The following is an 18218-nucleotide window of genomic DNA, read 5'->3' on the forward strand; positions in this document are numbered from 1 at the left end:
AGCCAAACACAGAAGAGCAAGGAAACACAACCTGCTGCTGCAGCCATCATTGGTGGCACCCAAACCCTCTCTGGTTCGGTCACCTCTTATATAGGCTTCATTTCCACCCGATACAAGTCGCCCACCCGACCTCACGCTCTGTTATTTAAGGCCCACTTTTACCACAACCCCACAGCGCCTGCCACATTCTCAAAGCACAGCACTTGCTGACTGGTGTGACCAGCTCCCCGCTTCCATGCAACTCTTGCCTCGAGAGCTAACATATGATCAAGGTCCCTAATTAACGACTTGGAGGACCATCAGTACTTGAGCTTCACCGTACGGATTTTGATCTACTGCATAGGTAAATACATTACAGCAAAACATACATATATGTGTGTGTGTGTATATTTAAGTATATATACACATACACACACGTGTGTGTGAGTATGTGTACATCTCTATATAAAAAATTTCATGGAGCTATGTGTAGTAATGCAACATACCGTGGTATCCTGCATACGTTATCTCTTTTTTTTTTTTTTTTACTATATAGGCACCAGAAATAAGTATATAGAGCAAATCAACCCTTAAAAATTGAAGTTAAATCATTGGACAAGAACTTTGGTAAAGCTTGTCAATATTTATTTTTTTTATTCAAATACAGTCAAAGTCTATCAGTTGCCATCACCCTCTTCACAAGAGGAAAGTGCATGTTTGGGTTTTTTCCTAAAGAAAATTATACGCAAGGTGGGGCTTAACGATTCAAGAAAATTCTGAATTAAATGTTTACATTTCTCAAAAGATTACTATCTTTCTGATGGAATGAAAGCTAAATAGAGTTCTTGTCCCGTGTGTATTTCATTTATTGTATGCATATATATATAAATATATATATGTATGTCTCTGTTTATGTACCTGTGTGTGTGTATACACATCCACACACTTTTAACAGGAGAGAGGAACCTGTTTTTCTCCACTTTGTACGTGGAGACTTACATGTTCCTCCCTGTTTTGTACCCTGTGCAGTATAAGCTCTAGTGATGGGGCCAAACAAAAAGATATAGTTCAGCATAGTATATTAGTTTATGTAGCAAAGTAATTTTCAAGCAAGTAGAATAAAGCTCTGTATTCCAAACTTCTTTTCCTTAACATTTCTCATAAAGAAAAGGAAGGAAAAGGAAAGAGGGGAGGGAGTAGGATTATGGCAGTAGCATTGAGCCAGTGGCGCACGTGCGTGTGCGAGCGTGCAAGCGCATGCACGCGCACACACACATATGCACAGAAAGCAGGGCTTTGGTTGACAAATGCAGATTGTCCAGAGAAGGTGGATGCATAAGTAAGGAAGACTCTACAGTGATGCAATTGTATCTTTTATGTTTGCATGGAGTGAGAAAACAAATTCAATTGGGAAAAAAAAAAAGCAAAGACCTCTTTTTAGGTCCCTCATCAGTGAGAGCATACTCAGTATGCTAGAGAATTTATCTGAAACCTTTTAAATCAAGGCCTCTTTATTACAAAAATAAAAATGAACAAACAAAAAAGTATGAGAGACAAGATGCTGAAGTGTCACTCCAATCGTCCCTGCAGAGAACAATTGCATCCCATTTATTATTCATTCTCTTCTCTCATTTCTACGATGTCTGTCATTTCCTCTGTGTGAGGCATGTCGGTCATTGCAGAGTCTTCACCTTCTGTAGCTGCTTCATGCTCATTCCGCTTCTTTTTCTAGATTGAAACAAGCATTTGGAAACCTATCAGTAAGTTGTGCATGAACACAGTCCTACAAACTTTGGGCACCGGGAGAAGCAAGGTGCAAATAATTATTTTTTTTTAGTATGTTAATAAGAGCTAGAATATTTCTGTCATATTCATGACTTGTCACTAAGAAGTTGTCTTAACTTAGAAGGTTTCCATAACCTTCCCGGGGCTCAGCTTTCTCCTTTCTAACATAAATGCAATAATAGAGGCATTTCTTATGCTGAGCAACATCCAAACAGGCGTCAGGACAACTGGAGGGAAGAGAGCATCTGGAATCTTTTACATCACAGACTTTTTATTAAAAAAAAAAAGGAGAAGCAAACAGAATATGAGAGAAGATAAGCTGCTCTAGGGAGGGAGACAGAGGTGGCAACCTAATTTCTCAAATGTCAAACTTCAGGAATTTTACAAGATGTGAGCATTCTGGCTTTTCCTGATATTGCTGATCCACTGTGAGCCCCCAACCCATCAAGGCCAAGTAACATCAGAGTATTTTTGGCTAGCAGGAGCAGGAGGGCATTCAAGAGTCCTATGATTCATCCAGGATGTCCTGGATTAGTAAAGCTAAGAAGCATTCAGCCCACTACAAAACAAGTTGAAGCATCTGTTCCTTATTATCCGTTTCTCAGCAGGCTGACTAGTTTTACAGAAAACACTTGTACAGCTGACAAGAAATCCCCCACAGGTATTATTGATTCAGCTGAGTTGGGCATACAAGAGTTTCAAAGTTTTAGGGGTGTCTACACAACACTTGATTTGCAGCTCTCAAACGCCACCCACTTATTACCACTGTAGGTGAAAACAGGTTGCTGTATACAGCTACTGGTTGGCTCTGCCACTGTCACATTGGCTGTTGAGACGATGCTGTCAGCTACATACTAATTCTGGTAAGGGAATAAATTAGGTTGGCACAGTTATTACTACTACTACCTGCACTCATCACTGCAAAAAATTAAGCACCATGTCCATGGCCAGAAATGCTCTATGGCTACTCCTGTAACAAACAAGCAACGCGGAGGTTAGTCCAAACATATATGTTGTGAAACCACAGGCCAAGAAGAGCTGTTTCAGTGTCTATAGGTTTTACTCTTCGGTGCTCAAAAAAACCATGACAGACTAATCATGAAGGAGATCAAGGTCTTCTGTTTTCTTATGAACCTTATACACTTTGATCTACTGCTATGGCCTGCGCTGTTAATACATATCAAAACTGGTTTTAGTTTGTTCCAGCATAAGGCTTTTAGATATTGAATCTTCCCTATTTTTTTGCTAAAAATAGAAGTGGTGGGCACCTTCACTTGGCCTTTAGTAAGAAGTCTAATTAAAAAAAAAGTAAATGCATAGATTATATTTTCTGCTGCCTTCCACAGAGTCCTTCTGCACCACAGAATGATGTACACACCATGCCATTTCTGCTTGGATTTGGGCCTGGTGCCTACACAGTGCCTTGAACACATAATTGGAAAGGCTTAACATGCAGGTACTGCGATGTACCCAGTCACCTAGCCAATATTTATCCTGTGTTTGACCTCGTTTAGTGCAATAGCCTTTGAAATCCATGTACCACTACTAGTCCGTACATACAGGACTGTAGTGTGTGAAATGTGCAAAAGTATGCCTATGAGAAATGCTCGCCTGTTTAAGTATTTGTAAGCTCTTATACTCTACTGCTGCAGGAGTGTATCTTGTTTTAAGCCACTTCTTTAGGTGGGGGAAAAAAAAGCAACTGTACTTTTTGTCCATTTTCAACAGAGCTGGTTTTATAAAGAAAAAAAGTATACGTGTATACGTGTATACATATACATATACATATACATATACATATACATATACAAAGCTTGGATGAGTAGTTCCTATGTCTACATAAAAAAGCTATGTTGTACCATAGTAGCAGATCTACAGTGCAAAACAGGTGGAGGTAAGGACATGATATCCATGATAGACATGTTTTGAGGAGAAAGAGGTTTACTTCAGACCACCATGCCCCATGGCCTGGCCCCATGGCCTGAATGCCCACTAGCAGCTGGAGGGCACCTTTTGGTTTTATTTCAACCCAAAGAATTCCCAGGTCGCACACTCTTGAGACCGCATGGGGAAGCAAAACAAATTCAGTAAGTGGGGATGCTGGGGAGTTACATTTCAAAAGTGTACCGTAATCTGAACTAAAATCCACTATATTCATCAACTGCTTTCACCAGATCCCGCAGCCCTTAATTCTTACCTGTTTCCGATAGACGTAACAGGCTGCTATTGCAACCATGGTGGATTCTCCTACAAAACCAGCTAGAAGGGATCCTACTCCAAGAGTGGCGCCATGAACTCTGTGGGTGGCATAAAAAGAAAGTAGTCATGGTTGTGTGAGAATGCATGATTCATAATTATATTTCCACTGGCATATAGAATCAATCTGTTGTTAGAAATATTTCCTTCAAAGACATAATACACTGCCAAAAAGAATGACTGGTATTTTAAGGCACTTTTTTTTGTTTTTTATGGCTTCACTGTTTAAAAGAAACACATTCTGAACCAAATTATGGACTAAGAATTTAAAGTCTTGTACAGAGCGCTGTGGAACAGCTTATTTAACTTATAAACAAGATATTCTTCCATTAGTTTTCTTAACAGTGCATTTAATAGAATGGAAATAAATTCCCCGTAGGATACATGTTTGCCTCTGACATTTGCCTATTTTTTCAAAAGGGACATCACTGTCATGCCTGCCTAGAGCAAAGTCACACCTATGAATTTGTAAATCTTTCCTTTCCAGATATTGACACTATTTAGGCTTTATATTGTGGTTAGTATTTGGGGAAAATGTTCTGCACTACCCGAATTCAGCTATTAAGTGACAGGAAACAGGAATGAAGAGGAAAGCAAACCCATCAGCTCTGTGGAGAGGAGAATGATTTACCCCAAGTAAGGCAGCACAATGAGACTGGTGATGAGGACGATAATCCGCAGCACTGAGCTGGGTGCCAACACAAATGTCTTCTTCAGAGTCATCAGCCAACCAGTTAAGTGCGCTCTGACCGTCACTGTTCATAAACAGGGGAAGGGGAGGGGATGGGAAGAAAGGGAGGCGAGAGTAGTAAAAAAAAGTATCAGTTATCTCATATGAAGCTTTTTCATGCAAAGAGTACCGTTCAGAAATAACAATGGTGAAACTTGTTTCTGGACACTTGGCACACTGGGAAGCCCTACTAGAAATGAAGTAGATCTTGTGTCCAAATTGCTTTAATATACTGATTTTTGAAAGAACAAAGCACCAGTTATATACAGCAAGCCTTCCTGAGAGCCATTCTCTTACATCCAAATTATTAGATGGTCCATTCTGTTTTCTTCATTAAAAGAATATCCCTTCCCTAAATAGAAATCATACCAAGGAAAATTTTCCCTCTAGCTCCTGTGTGGTACATGGTGTAACAGCTAGTCACAAAAAAGATATCTACATGTACCTATTCTTATATTTGGAGTTTACCTTTATTACAAAACTGTCTGGTCATATAAGCAGAAAACACTACATGATGCAGCATTTGATTACAGAAGTTAGAAATTTTTTGAGGGGAAACATTTTGATTACCGCTGGCAAGCTTGCCTCTCTCTTGAATAGTGGCATTAACTTTTATTCTGTATTGTTTATGCTGTGATGATATCTGAAAGTGCCACAGAGTCTGGCAGCAGAAGGGGAGACTAATGGAGGTGATGTTACTGTGGAGCTGGTCCTAGATGCTATTCACAGAATCACAGAATCACTACGTTTGGAAAAGACCTGTAAGATCATCAAGTCCAACCATCAGCCAACACCACCATGCCCATTAAACCATGTCCCACAATGCCACGTCCACACGTTCCTTGAACACCTCCAGAACAGTTAATTTCAGTCTTGGCATGCATGCACTGCTACTGCTGTTCATGTCTGTGTTCTTGGTCAGCTACAATAGACAGAATTCAGGCTTTTGACAGTCAGAAATCTGCCTAATGACAGACTGCTCTTACTGCAACATTTGTATCTTGACTACCAATGTAAATAGTCTTGGTCTACACCAACTTCAATAAAAAATGTGTTACTTATGCTAGGCATGCATTTAGCCATGCTTGTATGTACAACCACACCAGACTCTATGACCACACCTCAAAGTTGGTTTGGTTTTGAGGTTACAGAGATTTTATTTTCTTGGTTTTTACCTGGAACCGGAAAGAAGGAGAAGATGCGCAAAGGAACAACACACAGCTCTGCAAAAGCGAAGTCTACTCCAATTATGTCAACTAAAATCTTCTCTGACACATTTGGCGTCCAAAACATCACAAAACAGAGCTAGGAAGAACAAAATTAAGAAATGTTTGTATTTCAGAAGGGAAGCACAACAAAAGATAGGCCCTCCTGGTCTAAAACATTTGTTTACTCTACTGATGGGTATTTTTGGTATTAAATGAAGAAAGAAGATGGATACAAAGTAATAAAAATATGTTTGCTTTTCTACAGTGTTCAGGGATCTGTAGCATGCAACGATTAAGGTTTTAATCATCACTAAGGCAGGCATATTTTATGATTAACTTTAATCACTTTATTTAACCATTCCCCTATGTTTCTGCCTCTCTGCACATAGACTGATGAAAGAAAATAACAGAACTTACGTGTTAAGCAATAGTCCTGACTCAACAGTTTATGAAGCAGTCATAACCCACCCCCTCCACGTGCATGCAAACCTAACAGAAGATTTGTTTGCTGGGCTTGCATTGTAACAATTCAAATGTTACGGTTCAGTCTGACTGCAATCAAGAAGAAATTGGAGGGAAGGTTTTAAAAGGGTCTTCAGAGAGCCACCCCAACCACCAACAGTTCTTGCCTTCGACTTCAGTTGAGGATGCTGAATGCTACGAAAGTCACAACCAATTTTGTTGTTCTCAATAAAGAGTAGAAAACAGATTCTCATTTCTCTCAAATCAATCAATCAAAAATATTGGAGAAGAAACAATCACAAGCAAAGTTTATAAACACAGCCAGAATTAATTTCCTTTAAGAAACGTATTCGAAGCACTGTTTTGCAACAATTTAAAGACGTTTTAAAATATTTAAATGCAGTAAGACTCTAGTGTACACATAGTATATTTATACTCAGCTGGCATGCAAATACACAGAGTGCACAAGTAAAAGAAGCAAATTAACTTCAGCAGCAATTCCTACTCTTCATGTTCCTCACATACCAAGATTGATGCATATAGAAAGAATTTTTATGGTGCCTGCAAATCCTTGTACTTGAATGGTCTAATTGTTACAAAAACAGTAAGAAACTTGATTTTTACAGTACTTGTTCTGGTTAAGACATCCGTATTCCTACAGATTATCAAATGTTTTAATAACTAAAGATTTGAAGTATTCCAAGACGCAGAGATCTGACCTAAATCTAAGATTAGAGGTTTGAACGCACTGCTGATATTAGTACTGTTAGTATGTAATATGCCTGATACCAAGGCAAAGGTGTTCAGCGCAGTCCTGCAGACATGGTGCCCTCAGGCCACAAATCCACCAAGTCTTGTTAAAGAAGGTGCTGTTTAGTCCATACAAGAAAGGAAAACTTCCATAAAAGAACCTGCAAGAAGTGGTACAGCAGTAGTACATGCTGTTTAATTTTTTGGTCAGTCCTGAGGCAGGGCTTCAGTCTGGGCTGAGGGGGCTCTTGGCAGCTGGCAGGTCCACCTTCAGTTCAAGGCACTCACTGAAGAATGGTGCTGACAGCCCTTACAGGACTTTTCCTGTAAGAAGGGGTACCAGACATCCTTTCAAGTATAACTACTTCGTTATTTAACTTGGGTTTGTGATTTTAAAAGTGATTTCTTCCTGTTCTCACAGTAAAGCAGATGTTAAGGAAGCAACCTGACTGAACAGGGCAAAACTTGGGATCTTAAATGCTCTGGCACTCTTCTGTCAGGTTACAAACCAGTGTACCAGGTAAGTTATGCGCACTGGCTGTACAATCTGATGGCTCTGTAAGACTCTATAACCACTCTCTTGTAATTTAGCCTACAAGATAGCATCATAGTATCTAGCTCTTCTCTTCTTATCCAGTTGTCACATCCCTACATGTTCAGATGGCTCTTAAAGCTAGTCTTTGAAGTTCTACCACATCCAAGACAGCTGGGATTTCACTCTCATTCTTTGGTTGTGTGCCTGGGATTGTCCTTTCTGTTTAGCCTACAAGTATCCAGACCACAGAAGTTTCCCGGGGTCCATAACCAAGTGGCCTGTGGGAGGTCTCGCGTTCTGACAGCCTGTGCGGTGAACAAAACATTTCACCTTTCTGCAAAAAGGCTCATCTTCAGTTTTCTTCTCCACTTCTTAGGGTAGGAGCCACTATTTATTTTTCACAATTGAATGTTTTATTTGACTAATTTGAAGCTGTCTTGCAGTGTATCTCCATCACCTATATGGAGAACAGTAAGTGGAGGAAGGTAAGAGCAGAAGACAAATGAACTGAGCATGGATTTTTTTCTGCTTTAGCCAGCACTTCTCCCTCCCTGCCAAACTACTTGTACAGGGTACAACTGAAGCAGAGGGGACAATCTAGAGCAGGGAAGGTTGTGTGGTTGAGAATCCAGTTATTAAAAAGGAACTGTACAGTGACAAGAGCAAATTCTTTTATTGTTGCAGACACCATTAGACAGACTGCAGTGATTTGTACTCTTACTGCAAATGACCTGTAAAGCAATCATATAGGGAATATTTTGTCAAATCTTTCTTCAAAGTCCAATAAATAAAATAAGATGCAAAGATGTCCACTCTTCAATTATAATTTGCTGTTTTAATGAAAACAAAGACTTTTACGCTGCTTGTACTGCACAATGCCATTAGCATCCTACTAAGCAGTCTAGTTACTGCTGCTGCAAGATTCCATATATCTATGCTAACAGCAGAGTCTGCCCACTGCTAGCAAAAGGCAAACAGAGCTGACTTTTCTTCCTCAACAGCCATTTGAAAGAATATTCTAACATGCTTAGACAGGCAAGCAAATACAGCAAAAGCATTGTTCTCAATCCTGTTCTCCTTGAGGTTAAAATTTGTTTCTAGCCTTAATAGGAACAGACTCAATCTCCATCCAGCCCCTATGGGAGGAAGGTCAGTTTGCAAATCAGAGGTAATGACTTATACCCAGGTGGTATGCTGTCATTCCTCCCCAGATGTTGCAAACTGCAGTCTTCCCCACTCCCCGCCCCCCTGATCAGCAGAGAGTCAGTGCTGATAAATGGCTTCAAAGAGCACTTTTTATATAGCAGCTGGGGGGTAAACACAGTAGTGACTGCTAAGTTCAAGAATATGTAGTTTGAGGAGGTGAGGCATGGCAGCAGAAGGACCTTCTATTTCTGTCTTAGCATGTTTCCATCTTTTGGTTGTAATATTGACAACTAGTTTCATTTTGCAAAGAGATTCCTCTCTGTTATCTTATGAGCAAATGATATTCTCATTGCCTGCAGGGGACAAAGCTCAGGAAAAGAAATTAATGCTTTGCATCATGCATGCCCTCTGCAATTTAACTTCCAGAGCACTTGCAACTTAGGAAGTTTCCATATTATTTCAAAGACAAATTCAAAATGTAGTGGAAAAAAACAGGCTCTACTTCGGGAAAACAGTAACACTAAACATGCAAAGGAGGGAAGGTATTTTGTTTACTGATTTTATTACAGATGATGTATATTGAAAATAGGATGAAGTCTTAGATTTTTGTGATGCTGAGTGGTCTGTACGATGTCTGTGATCACCTTGGTAAAGGGTGAAGACTGATGAGAAAGGAGACTGGAGAAGATGGTAACAGATGAAATGATGCAAGCAGTCCAGTGAAAACAGAGAGCATGGCACACACAGTTAGAGATGGGATCTCCTGGAGTAAGCCATGGTAATTTCCTGGGGCTCAGATCAGGAAAGATTTTAGGAAACAGATTTACCTATAGTATGTCTTAGTATGTCTCCTATCTTTCTTTTAGTTAAACACTGTTTCCTCCTCCCCCTTATGTCTTTCTGCATGTGTCTGCAAGGTTAAAAATAGAATAAATAGGCTTGGGTAGGTTTACAGTTATACCTTCATTTAATCTAATCAAGAGGTGAAGATGAAACAGTAAATGCTTCAGCACAGGCTAGCAACACACATGCATAATGGCATTGCAGCTTCAGGTTGCAACTGCAGTTGGCTGCGATGGCTATATACAGTAATGAATGCTGTACTCAGCAACTCTGCTGAGGCTGAAGCATTTTAATGCTTTGGGAGTAAGGATTTTGCTTGTGGAATTCTAGCAACAAAATTGACTTGATTTTTCTGTTATGGTACGAGCACAGCACGGTATTAAAGGATAGTTTTGTTAAAGCCTTTAATCATTTAAACAGAACTTCAACTGACAAGTGATGAGCATTTTAAAAACACAGGGGAAAAAATGAAGATATAAACAGGAGAGTGGAACAGTACAGAGAACATGCAGGCCTGAGTAAAGACAGCAGTATTTATTATGGTGGTGTTATCTCTGTATAAACAACAGTAGCCTAAGTATTTCTGAAAGTGTTTCAATCATTTGAACTGATCTGAAGGTTTGTACTGTTGGGTAACATGTCTTTAACTGATCTACAGTAGTAAAATTTAAAAGACTTTATTAAATATGTCAATAACTTACAGCAGCATAAGAAAATCAGTATAGCTGTACTAGATCAGAAGAAAGCTCCAGCTAGATTAGTACCCTGCTAAAGGTCACTGGGGGCTGCGTAAAGAAAGGGCACAAAGAGCAGGGCAAGTGCAGAGTAAGAGGTGCCCTTCCCTGGCTGAGCTGCTGGCAGTTAGGGCTTCAGGTATTCAGTAACTGTGGTGCGCCTTCATCCCACGCAGCCTTATGTTGTGCATACAAAATACCCAATGTTAGTGATTTTTTTTTCCCAATCCAGTTGTGCATTAAAGAAAGTCAAAAACCCTCTCCACATGTGGCTGAGACGCTCACCGTAAGTAGTTGTGCTTATTTTCATGTGGAATATTGCTATTCCTAGCTACCAGATTCAGTGTCTAGGCATATTAAAAGGTTACACATCAAAAAATTCTGCTGTCAACACGCTGGAGAGAATATACCAAATCTTTGTTTTGGCAGGGAAAGTATCAAACTGGTAGTGCTCAGTCCAACTTCTCTTTAACGTCTTTTCTTAAGCACACTTCATGCATTTGACTTTCATAAGCGATTGTGACAGAAGACTGTTCATGAAATTTTTGTTTCAGGTGCTGCATGTGTGAGTTTGAATGCTAGTAGTTCTTGAAAACTAACAGTCTTTTCATAGGCTCTGCGTCTCCTGGAAGCTACTTCCATTTATTCTGGTTGCTGACAGGGATTACTAAACCTCACAGACCCACTACATAATGCATTATAATGCTAACAAAGGCTATTGCCATGTTTATAGTAATCTGCAAGGTGCTAGACTGATTTGCTTTTAGGCTCTTGTAGAAAGCTGCCTGTCTTTTGGGACATTTCATTGATAAACATAAGGCACGAAAGAGTATTCCAGTGAGCTATGAACAACAGTACCGCATTTCTAGACTTCAGTGCAGTCTCCAGTTAGAAAGAAACACTGCCTGATGACAAAGACATGATACAGTTCTATGTTCCTCAGAAAGAAGCTATGGAATCCCAAATGGATGTTCTTAAAAATGAGTTAGACATATATCAGTCTGGAATGAGATGGGGGGTAACAGATTTTACCATGCGGAAGGGTGCTGCTAACCTGCTAAAGGTTCTTCTGTAATGAAATGCAGTTCATATTTTTCTCCTGCAAAACAATTCTCAGCAGATGTTTCCTGTCATTTGTTGAACTTGCTATATTTGCAGAAGTATGGCTGTCCAAGAGAAGTGTTTTACCCTCAAAATATTGTTCTATATATGTATTGAAGATTTCATCTTAACTAATTTAACCCATGCCTTGTTCATGACCTGTCTATGCCCATTTACGCTACGTGGCGCCCAGTGAGGGCAGAGGAAATCTACTTACACCTTATTACACATCTCAGCTTTGAATTGCACCTCAGATCTTTGGCATAGTATCAGTTGAGTTTATCACTTCTATTCATATGGAAGACTGAAAGTCATATGATTTTGCCTTTTGAAGTGTGCAATAAACAAATCAAAAAGTAGCCTGAATCTTACATGGTCTGATCTCCTGATACACCAAACATCTCCATGGCCTCTTTCTCACATAAGCAGAACTTCCGTAACTCTGTCTCCTTTCAGAGCTTGTATCACACTTACAAGATGAGCTGGTCTCGCAGATATGTTTATAAGTCAAAAGAATACCCTGTTCTAACTTGCATCAGCGCAAAACACTGAATTTGATGCAAACTTACTCTAGCAACTTAATGTTCAAAGAAACTGCACTTCTCTTCTGTATTTTTATAAAGACTAAAAGTAACAACAGTTTTCAATTGTTAACTACTCGTACTGAAACTACAGAAATAGCTATTAGTTACACCCCTTCTCAGACCACAGTTGGAGTGTATTTGCGTGCAACAGAATACAAATTCCTAATACCTCCTGAAGTGCTCATGCCATCATGCAGGCTCTCAAATAGTTGAACAACATGGACAATGTTCAACAGGGTTCTTACAAAGGAAGGAGACCCAACAACTCATCAATTTACACAAATAAAGCATTTTGTGTTCTATTGTGGACCAATAAATCAAAAAGTCTGTTTTATCATAAAGACATTATTCCCTGTTGATAGGAAATCACATGGGAGTTTAAGATGAAAATAATAAAGTGAAAAACTGTCTGCCTTTTGTGCTGGTTTTAGCTGGGGTAGCGTTAATTTTCTTCATAGTAGCTAGTATGGGGCTGTGTTTTGGATTTGTGCTGGAAACAGTGTTGATAATTCAGGGATGTTTTAGTTACTGCTGAGCAGTGCTTACACAGAGTCAAGGCCTTTTCAGCTTCTCACCCCACCCCACCGGTGAGTAGGCTGGGGGTGCACAAGAAGTTGGGAGGGGACACAGCCGGGACAGCTGACCCCAACTCACCAAAGGGATATTCCATACCATATGATGTCATGCTCAGCAATAAAACTAGGGGGAAAGTTGGCCGGGGGACTGTTGCTCAGGGACTGGCTGGACATCAGTCAGTTGGTGGTGAGCAATTGTTTTCATTTGCATCGCTTGTCTGTTATTTCCCTCTGTTATTTTTCTTGTCAATACAATTTATTATTTTATTTCAATTATTAAACTGTTCTTATGTCAACCCACAAGTTTCCTCACTTTTACCCTTCCAGTTATCTTCCCCCCATCCTGCTGGGGTGGGGAATGAGTGAGCAGCTGTGTGGTGCTTAGCTGCTGGCTAGGGTTAAACCATGACACCTTTAAAGACTCAGGGTTTGTGGGTTTTGGTTTTTTTTTTTAAGTACACTGTATAAACATTCATAAAGTTCTTTGGAAGCTGTGGAGGAATTGCTGGGCATGGTACGACAGCAGAGGCCAGCATCACTGGCTTGCTGTGGAAACTTGCTGCATACCACAGTCCGGCCAGCACCAGAATGGACCTGCAGAATCCTACGCTACCTTTGCTGTAAATCATGTCACGAGAGCGGTCTTTGCACAGCCACCCCAGTTTTGGCAGTTTTGAGGAGTTTTTTGATATACAGCTTTTAACACAAAAAAGAATAATTTAATTTTGATCAGCCCAAAGGGAGGCATTAAAGGTTCCCCCAGTCTGATGCTCTGTTGGGATATCATGATGATGTGCTCACGTGTCCTGTAATTCTGAAGCGAGGAGAAAGTGGGTCCTTTTCTTGTGTGGGAAATACAAGGTTTTCAAGACCAGACAGACTGGGAAAGCCCCAGGGAACCTGCCCTGACCTCACAGCTGACCCTGCTCTGACCCAGAGGCTGGACCTGATGAACTCCTAAGGCCCTTCCAACCTGAACAATTCTGTGATCCTATGAAGCAAAAAGCTCTAGATCTGTATGCAGTAAAAATGTCAGACCGCAGTTGTATTTGGAAGCAGTTTATCATAATGCTGATGACCTGAATCACAAGGACATTCTCTTATAGCAATTATCCCTCAGGCACACGCAAGTCAGTATAGATTTCTCTGAACTTCGTGTTCTGCGAAGGGTGGTGGTAAAGCTGAAAACAGCTGTCATAAAATTTGTCAAGCAGCAGAGGGAGCAAAAGAAACCAGTCTGCCTGCAGGAAAGCTCCCTAACTTCCCATCTTCTCCTGAAATAATTGGTTCTAAGTCTCCCCGCGCCTCCCCCAGCTTTCATTATAGTTCAGAGTGACGGAGCACAACATTCTTAAGAAATAAAGCTAGGTCCAGCAGCTGCACAATACACTGACTCCCTGGTAGCATTAACATGATGCCACATCTGCTTTCTCACCAACTGCTGCTGAAAATACTTAAGTAGTATTTTTCAGGCTGGATTGGGTCACCAAATTGTTTAATACAGTCATTATATCTCCCCATTGAATTATGCTACTTTATTTTTTACAGAAAGCAGGATATTTTACTGAGTACAGCCTCACTTTAAAAAAGCTTGAATAAACCAAAGCTGGCAGATTCCTAGGCTCTGTGAAAACCGTCAACTTCACAACTTAGCCATTTTCTTCTGTCCTGAGTTTTCTGCAGCCCTTGCTGCTTCCTATCGCGATTATGGAGTTTGAGCAGAAGCATACTGCAGTGACAATTTTTGACCCTTCCTCATCTGCTTGCTCCAGCCATTCATGCAGAATAGACCCTTTGTGTGAAACCTGAACAATCATGAAGGAGACATCACTCTCCACCTCACTGGACCAAACAGAACTCCTTTGTTCCGGGACAAAGGCACAGTGTGGTACCACGGATGGGACAAGGCCCTTGTGAGGATTTTATAAAGTCAGCCTCTGGTGGTCCAGCATCTTCCTGAGCAGGCAGAAATAAATCCACTCATGTCTGAAATAATTTTTACTGAAGCAGGAACTAAACCTGACCTTGAAAAGGTAAAAACCTTCTTGACCGATTGTCGGGCAGTATGCCATTTTCCAATTTTATGCCAGCAGCCTGAAGATAAAAAAAAACAATCTGGGAGATCAGAGATGGCCAAAATCAAAGCAGTGAAAACAAATTCATCCACTGGATGTTTGTACTATTCTAAAAGCTGTCCTTGGCATCCATATAGTGTATGACAGTAAAGTATAAAAAGTGTGGATTTAGTCTGAAAACTTAATGCTGTTTTTTCAAATGTGAATATCCTAGATAGTACTTGTGAAATCTCCTTAATACAATGAGGCTGTAATGAAGCCGTTGATGAAATAAGATTGGGGAGTGTGGGGGAAATCTGTCCCTCTTTTTTTATTTCCTTTCTTTGTATACTCATGACAGATAATGACACTGAACTCAGTCACCCAGGGAATTCCAGGTACTGGCACTGTCAGCAGCTGGGGTCATGTCCTCTGAGAGGGACCGGTTTCTTGCCACAACATTTCTTCCTATGGATTTTACTGCCTCTCAGTCCTATTATCCCACGACTCTAATAAAGCCTAGTTGCAACCTTTGATAATAAAGCAATGCAGAGATGTAAAACAAAGACAGCCAATAAAAGATAGGAAAAAATGAATGAACCTTGAACACAAATACAGTGGCCTCTGCAATGGCTTAAACTTTTGGCTGCTTTTTGCCCTGTGACACTGAGTGTCACAGGTATATACGGTGGTAGCAAAACATGGTTCCTATGCATGTTTCCCTTCATTCATTTCTAAACTTGGGAGGAAAAACTACATGGAAGGCTAAATATGTTATACAGTACTTTGGTTCTGAAGAAAATGCAGTTTGTACTGTTTCTTAAAGCCAATTGCTAGCCATGCCTAAGCTCTTCTTTGTTATGAAAAGGTATTCCTGAAAGCAAGCAACAAATACCAGGAATGGAGGGATACACTGCAGTAGTGACTGTGAGTCTGAAGCTCTTCAGCACTACACAGGAGGAATTGATTATTCTCACAAGCAGATATTCAGGGAAAATCTTCTGTTGAGGAGAGCTGTAAGCGTGACCTTGGACAGGGGAGGATGAACGACTGCTTTAATCTGGATGAACTGGACAAAGTACTATAAAGTGCAATTGCTTTAAATTTGGTGGAGGGGAATGAGGATAGGCAGTATTAATCTACGATTTGATACTGTGTGATGCATTGAAAAATTTCAATTATTATTCAAACTCTAAAGTTCCATAGTCAGACTTAACTTCCTTAAAAAACAAACAAAAAACCACACAAAAATCATATAACCTTGGTCAGCTGTAAAAAACAACAAAGGCTTGCCTTAGTTAATGTAATAACACAAGCCACTTTAAGAAAGTTGACTCTTAAGTAATCTTCCATTTATGAATTCTAATAGAGTGGCTGGTAACTGATGTACTGGAACTACAATGCTGCAAAACTCTAGCTCATGTCCCTGGCCATGTTTGTTAAAACACTAGCACCTCAAAAACTGAAAAGCATTATTGCCATCAGAAGTCATGGTACCTTTTTGATCCAGAATTCAAATTTTTGATTTCTACAGAGTAACTCAGCCTGTGCAATGTTATAGTTTGAGCACATAAACACTGATAAACTCACAGATGTCATTGCTTACATGAAAGAAATCATCATGATGAATCCTGTTTTCCATGGTGTGGCTAAGCTGTTTCCTCTAGTAAGGTGGAAATGCTACAGTAGCCAAATCCTCAAGATAGAAGAGATTAATGAGGTTTATAATGGGGTGTCATATTGCATTCCCCTTTTGCAGGAAAGATGTAGAGTATCTGAAAGGCCAAGGAAGTTGAAGTACGGCTGTTCCTTTTCAGACGCTGATGCTATTCCCTTGACCTTGAGTCACAAATTCATGAAAAAATAAGGCTTTGTTAACTTCAGTCCATTTGTAACTACTTGTTCAGCTGCTGGACTCTCCTGCACTGTCACTGCACAAAGACTACATCTGTTGCTCTCTCTTCAGCATTAAATACTCCCATATTTCATACCCCCTTCATCCCGCCCCCTTTCTAAATTCCCAGCTTGGCTCTGGTGGGCCATCTTCTGAACGTCTGCTATCAGTCATCTATATGAGAGTTGAGATGGGCAAGTGGGAAGGTTTCAGCACTGCATGAAGGTTAGGCATAAAGCACAGAGAGGAACACCTAAATTAAGGACCTCAGAAATCACCACTTTGTTCTGAAAATGCTTTCTTCAGCTTGTGAACTAATAACCAGCATTAGCAGCCTGGAATGTCTCCAGCTATCAAAGCTGTAAGAGTTGTAATAACCAGGTGATTTTCTCAGGTAGCAACCCTCTCTCAGTACACAAAGAACTGTGGCATCAGTCACAAGGAAATAGATACAGTACCCCTTGCTTTTTCTTGTTCCCCTTTCCAGCATCTGGATCACTTGAAACCATGAGAATGAGGCAGCGATACTTGGATGAAGGTCTTTTAAGTGAGAGTGAAGGAGGAATAATGGAGTAAAAGCCCCGATAGTCTCTTGCATTGGTCAGAATTTGCACACCTCTTTGCTCTACTCTAGGTTGATCTTTACCAAACTTAATCAAGTGTGCACATGGAAACCTTCTCACTCTGTATGCTAAAATGCATGAAGGTGAGGGCATAAATTCTAGTATTCCTACATTTTCTTGGTCGTTGACAGACTAATACCAATTTCACAGTAGTAGCGGTAACTGACCTTATTTTCTTTAGGAACAGGGAAAAAATTAACTACATTTTTTGTGAAAGTATGTTCACATATACTGCTTGTGGCAAATTCTATTTCAAAATACTTCTTTGCACACCCTCTGGCAACAGTGAAGCTGCCTGAGGCATCTAAAAATTAAAGCTAATCTCCTGTCAGGTCCTGAATGCAATTTATTGTCTCTCAGCCTTGAAATAACACCCTTCAGGTGTTTGGTCGCCAAAGATGGAAAGAAAGCAAAGCGCACGATACTTTTGTAGGCATCGCAACTCATTAAGTGTACTCACAGTGGCTAAATGTCAGCCTGCGTGGGACTCCAGAAACCAACAGGCTGACATGCAGCAAGAGATGCCTACCGCATGGAACTGCCATGCAGTTGTATCACGCTATGGACACTTGTCTTCTGCCTTCAGAAGGTTTCATCAGTGAAAGAGGAACATGTTCCTTGGCGTTTCTCAGTATGCAAGCCTAATTCATATCACTCTGAATGCAAACTAAGGATGCCTAGTAGGACAGCAGTCAGTCTTGCTGCAGAGATGCAAAGAATTCTGTAACTTCTGTCCTTTACTAACAATTGCTTTATGTATCATTGTTTAGCAGGACAGAGTAGCTGAAAACATCAAATACATCAGTGTCTTACCTATACAAGAGCTTTACTCAGGATACTTTGTCATGTGGAAAATGAACTTATAGTAAATGCAGAAAGTGATATGAAATGGCGCATTTATTAAACTAGAGATTGAATATTTGAGACCAAACAGGACTACTGGAAACTGGATAGTCTTT

The 18218-nt window shown here is 40.2% G+C and overlaps 1 protein-coding gene across 1 annotated transcript in view; it reads right to left on the reverse strand.

The window, feature by feature from the left end:
• Positions 1-601: 601 nt before the first annotated feature.
• The window catches only part of ANKH (ANKH inorganic pyrophosphate transport regulator), a 107055-nt gene continuing 89438 nt past the window's right edge, over positions 602-18218 (reverse strand). The window contains exons 9-12 of the mRNA XM_059815217.1: positions 5926-6055; positions 4652-4775; positions 3962-4061; positions 602-1707 (exon numbers count right to left, since the gene is read on the reverse strand). Of these exons, the coding sequence (XP_059671200.1) occupies positions 1591-1707; positions 3962-4061; positions 4652-4775; positions 5926-6055 (471 nt within the window). The 3' untranslated portion in view covers positions 602-1590. The remainder of the gene's footprint in view (positions 1708-3961; positions 4062-4651; positions 4776-5925; positions 6056-18218) is intronic.

This window comes from Gavia stellata, chromosome 3 (assembly GCF_030936135.1).
Source record: "Gavia stellata isolate bGavSte3 chromosome 3, bGavSte3.hap2, whole genome shotgun sequence".
Classification (NCBI taxonomy): domain Eukaryota; kingdom Metazoa; phylum Chordata; class Aves; order Gaviiformes; family Gaviidae; genus Gavia; species Gavia stellata.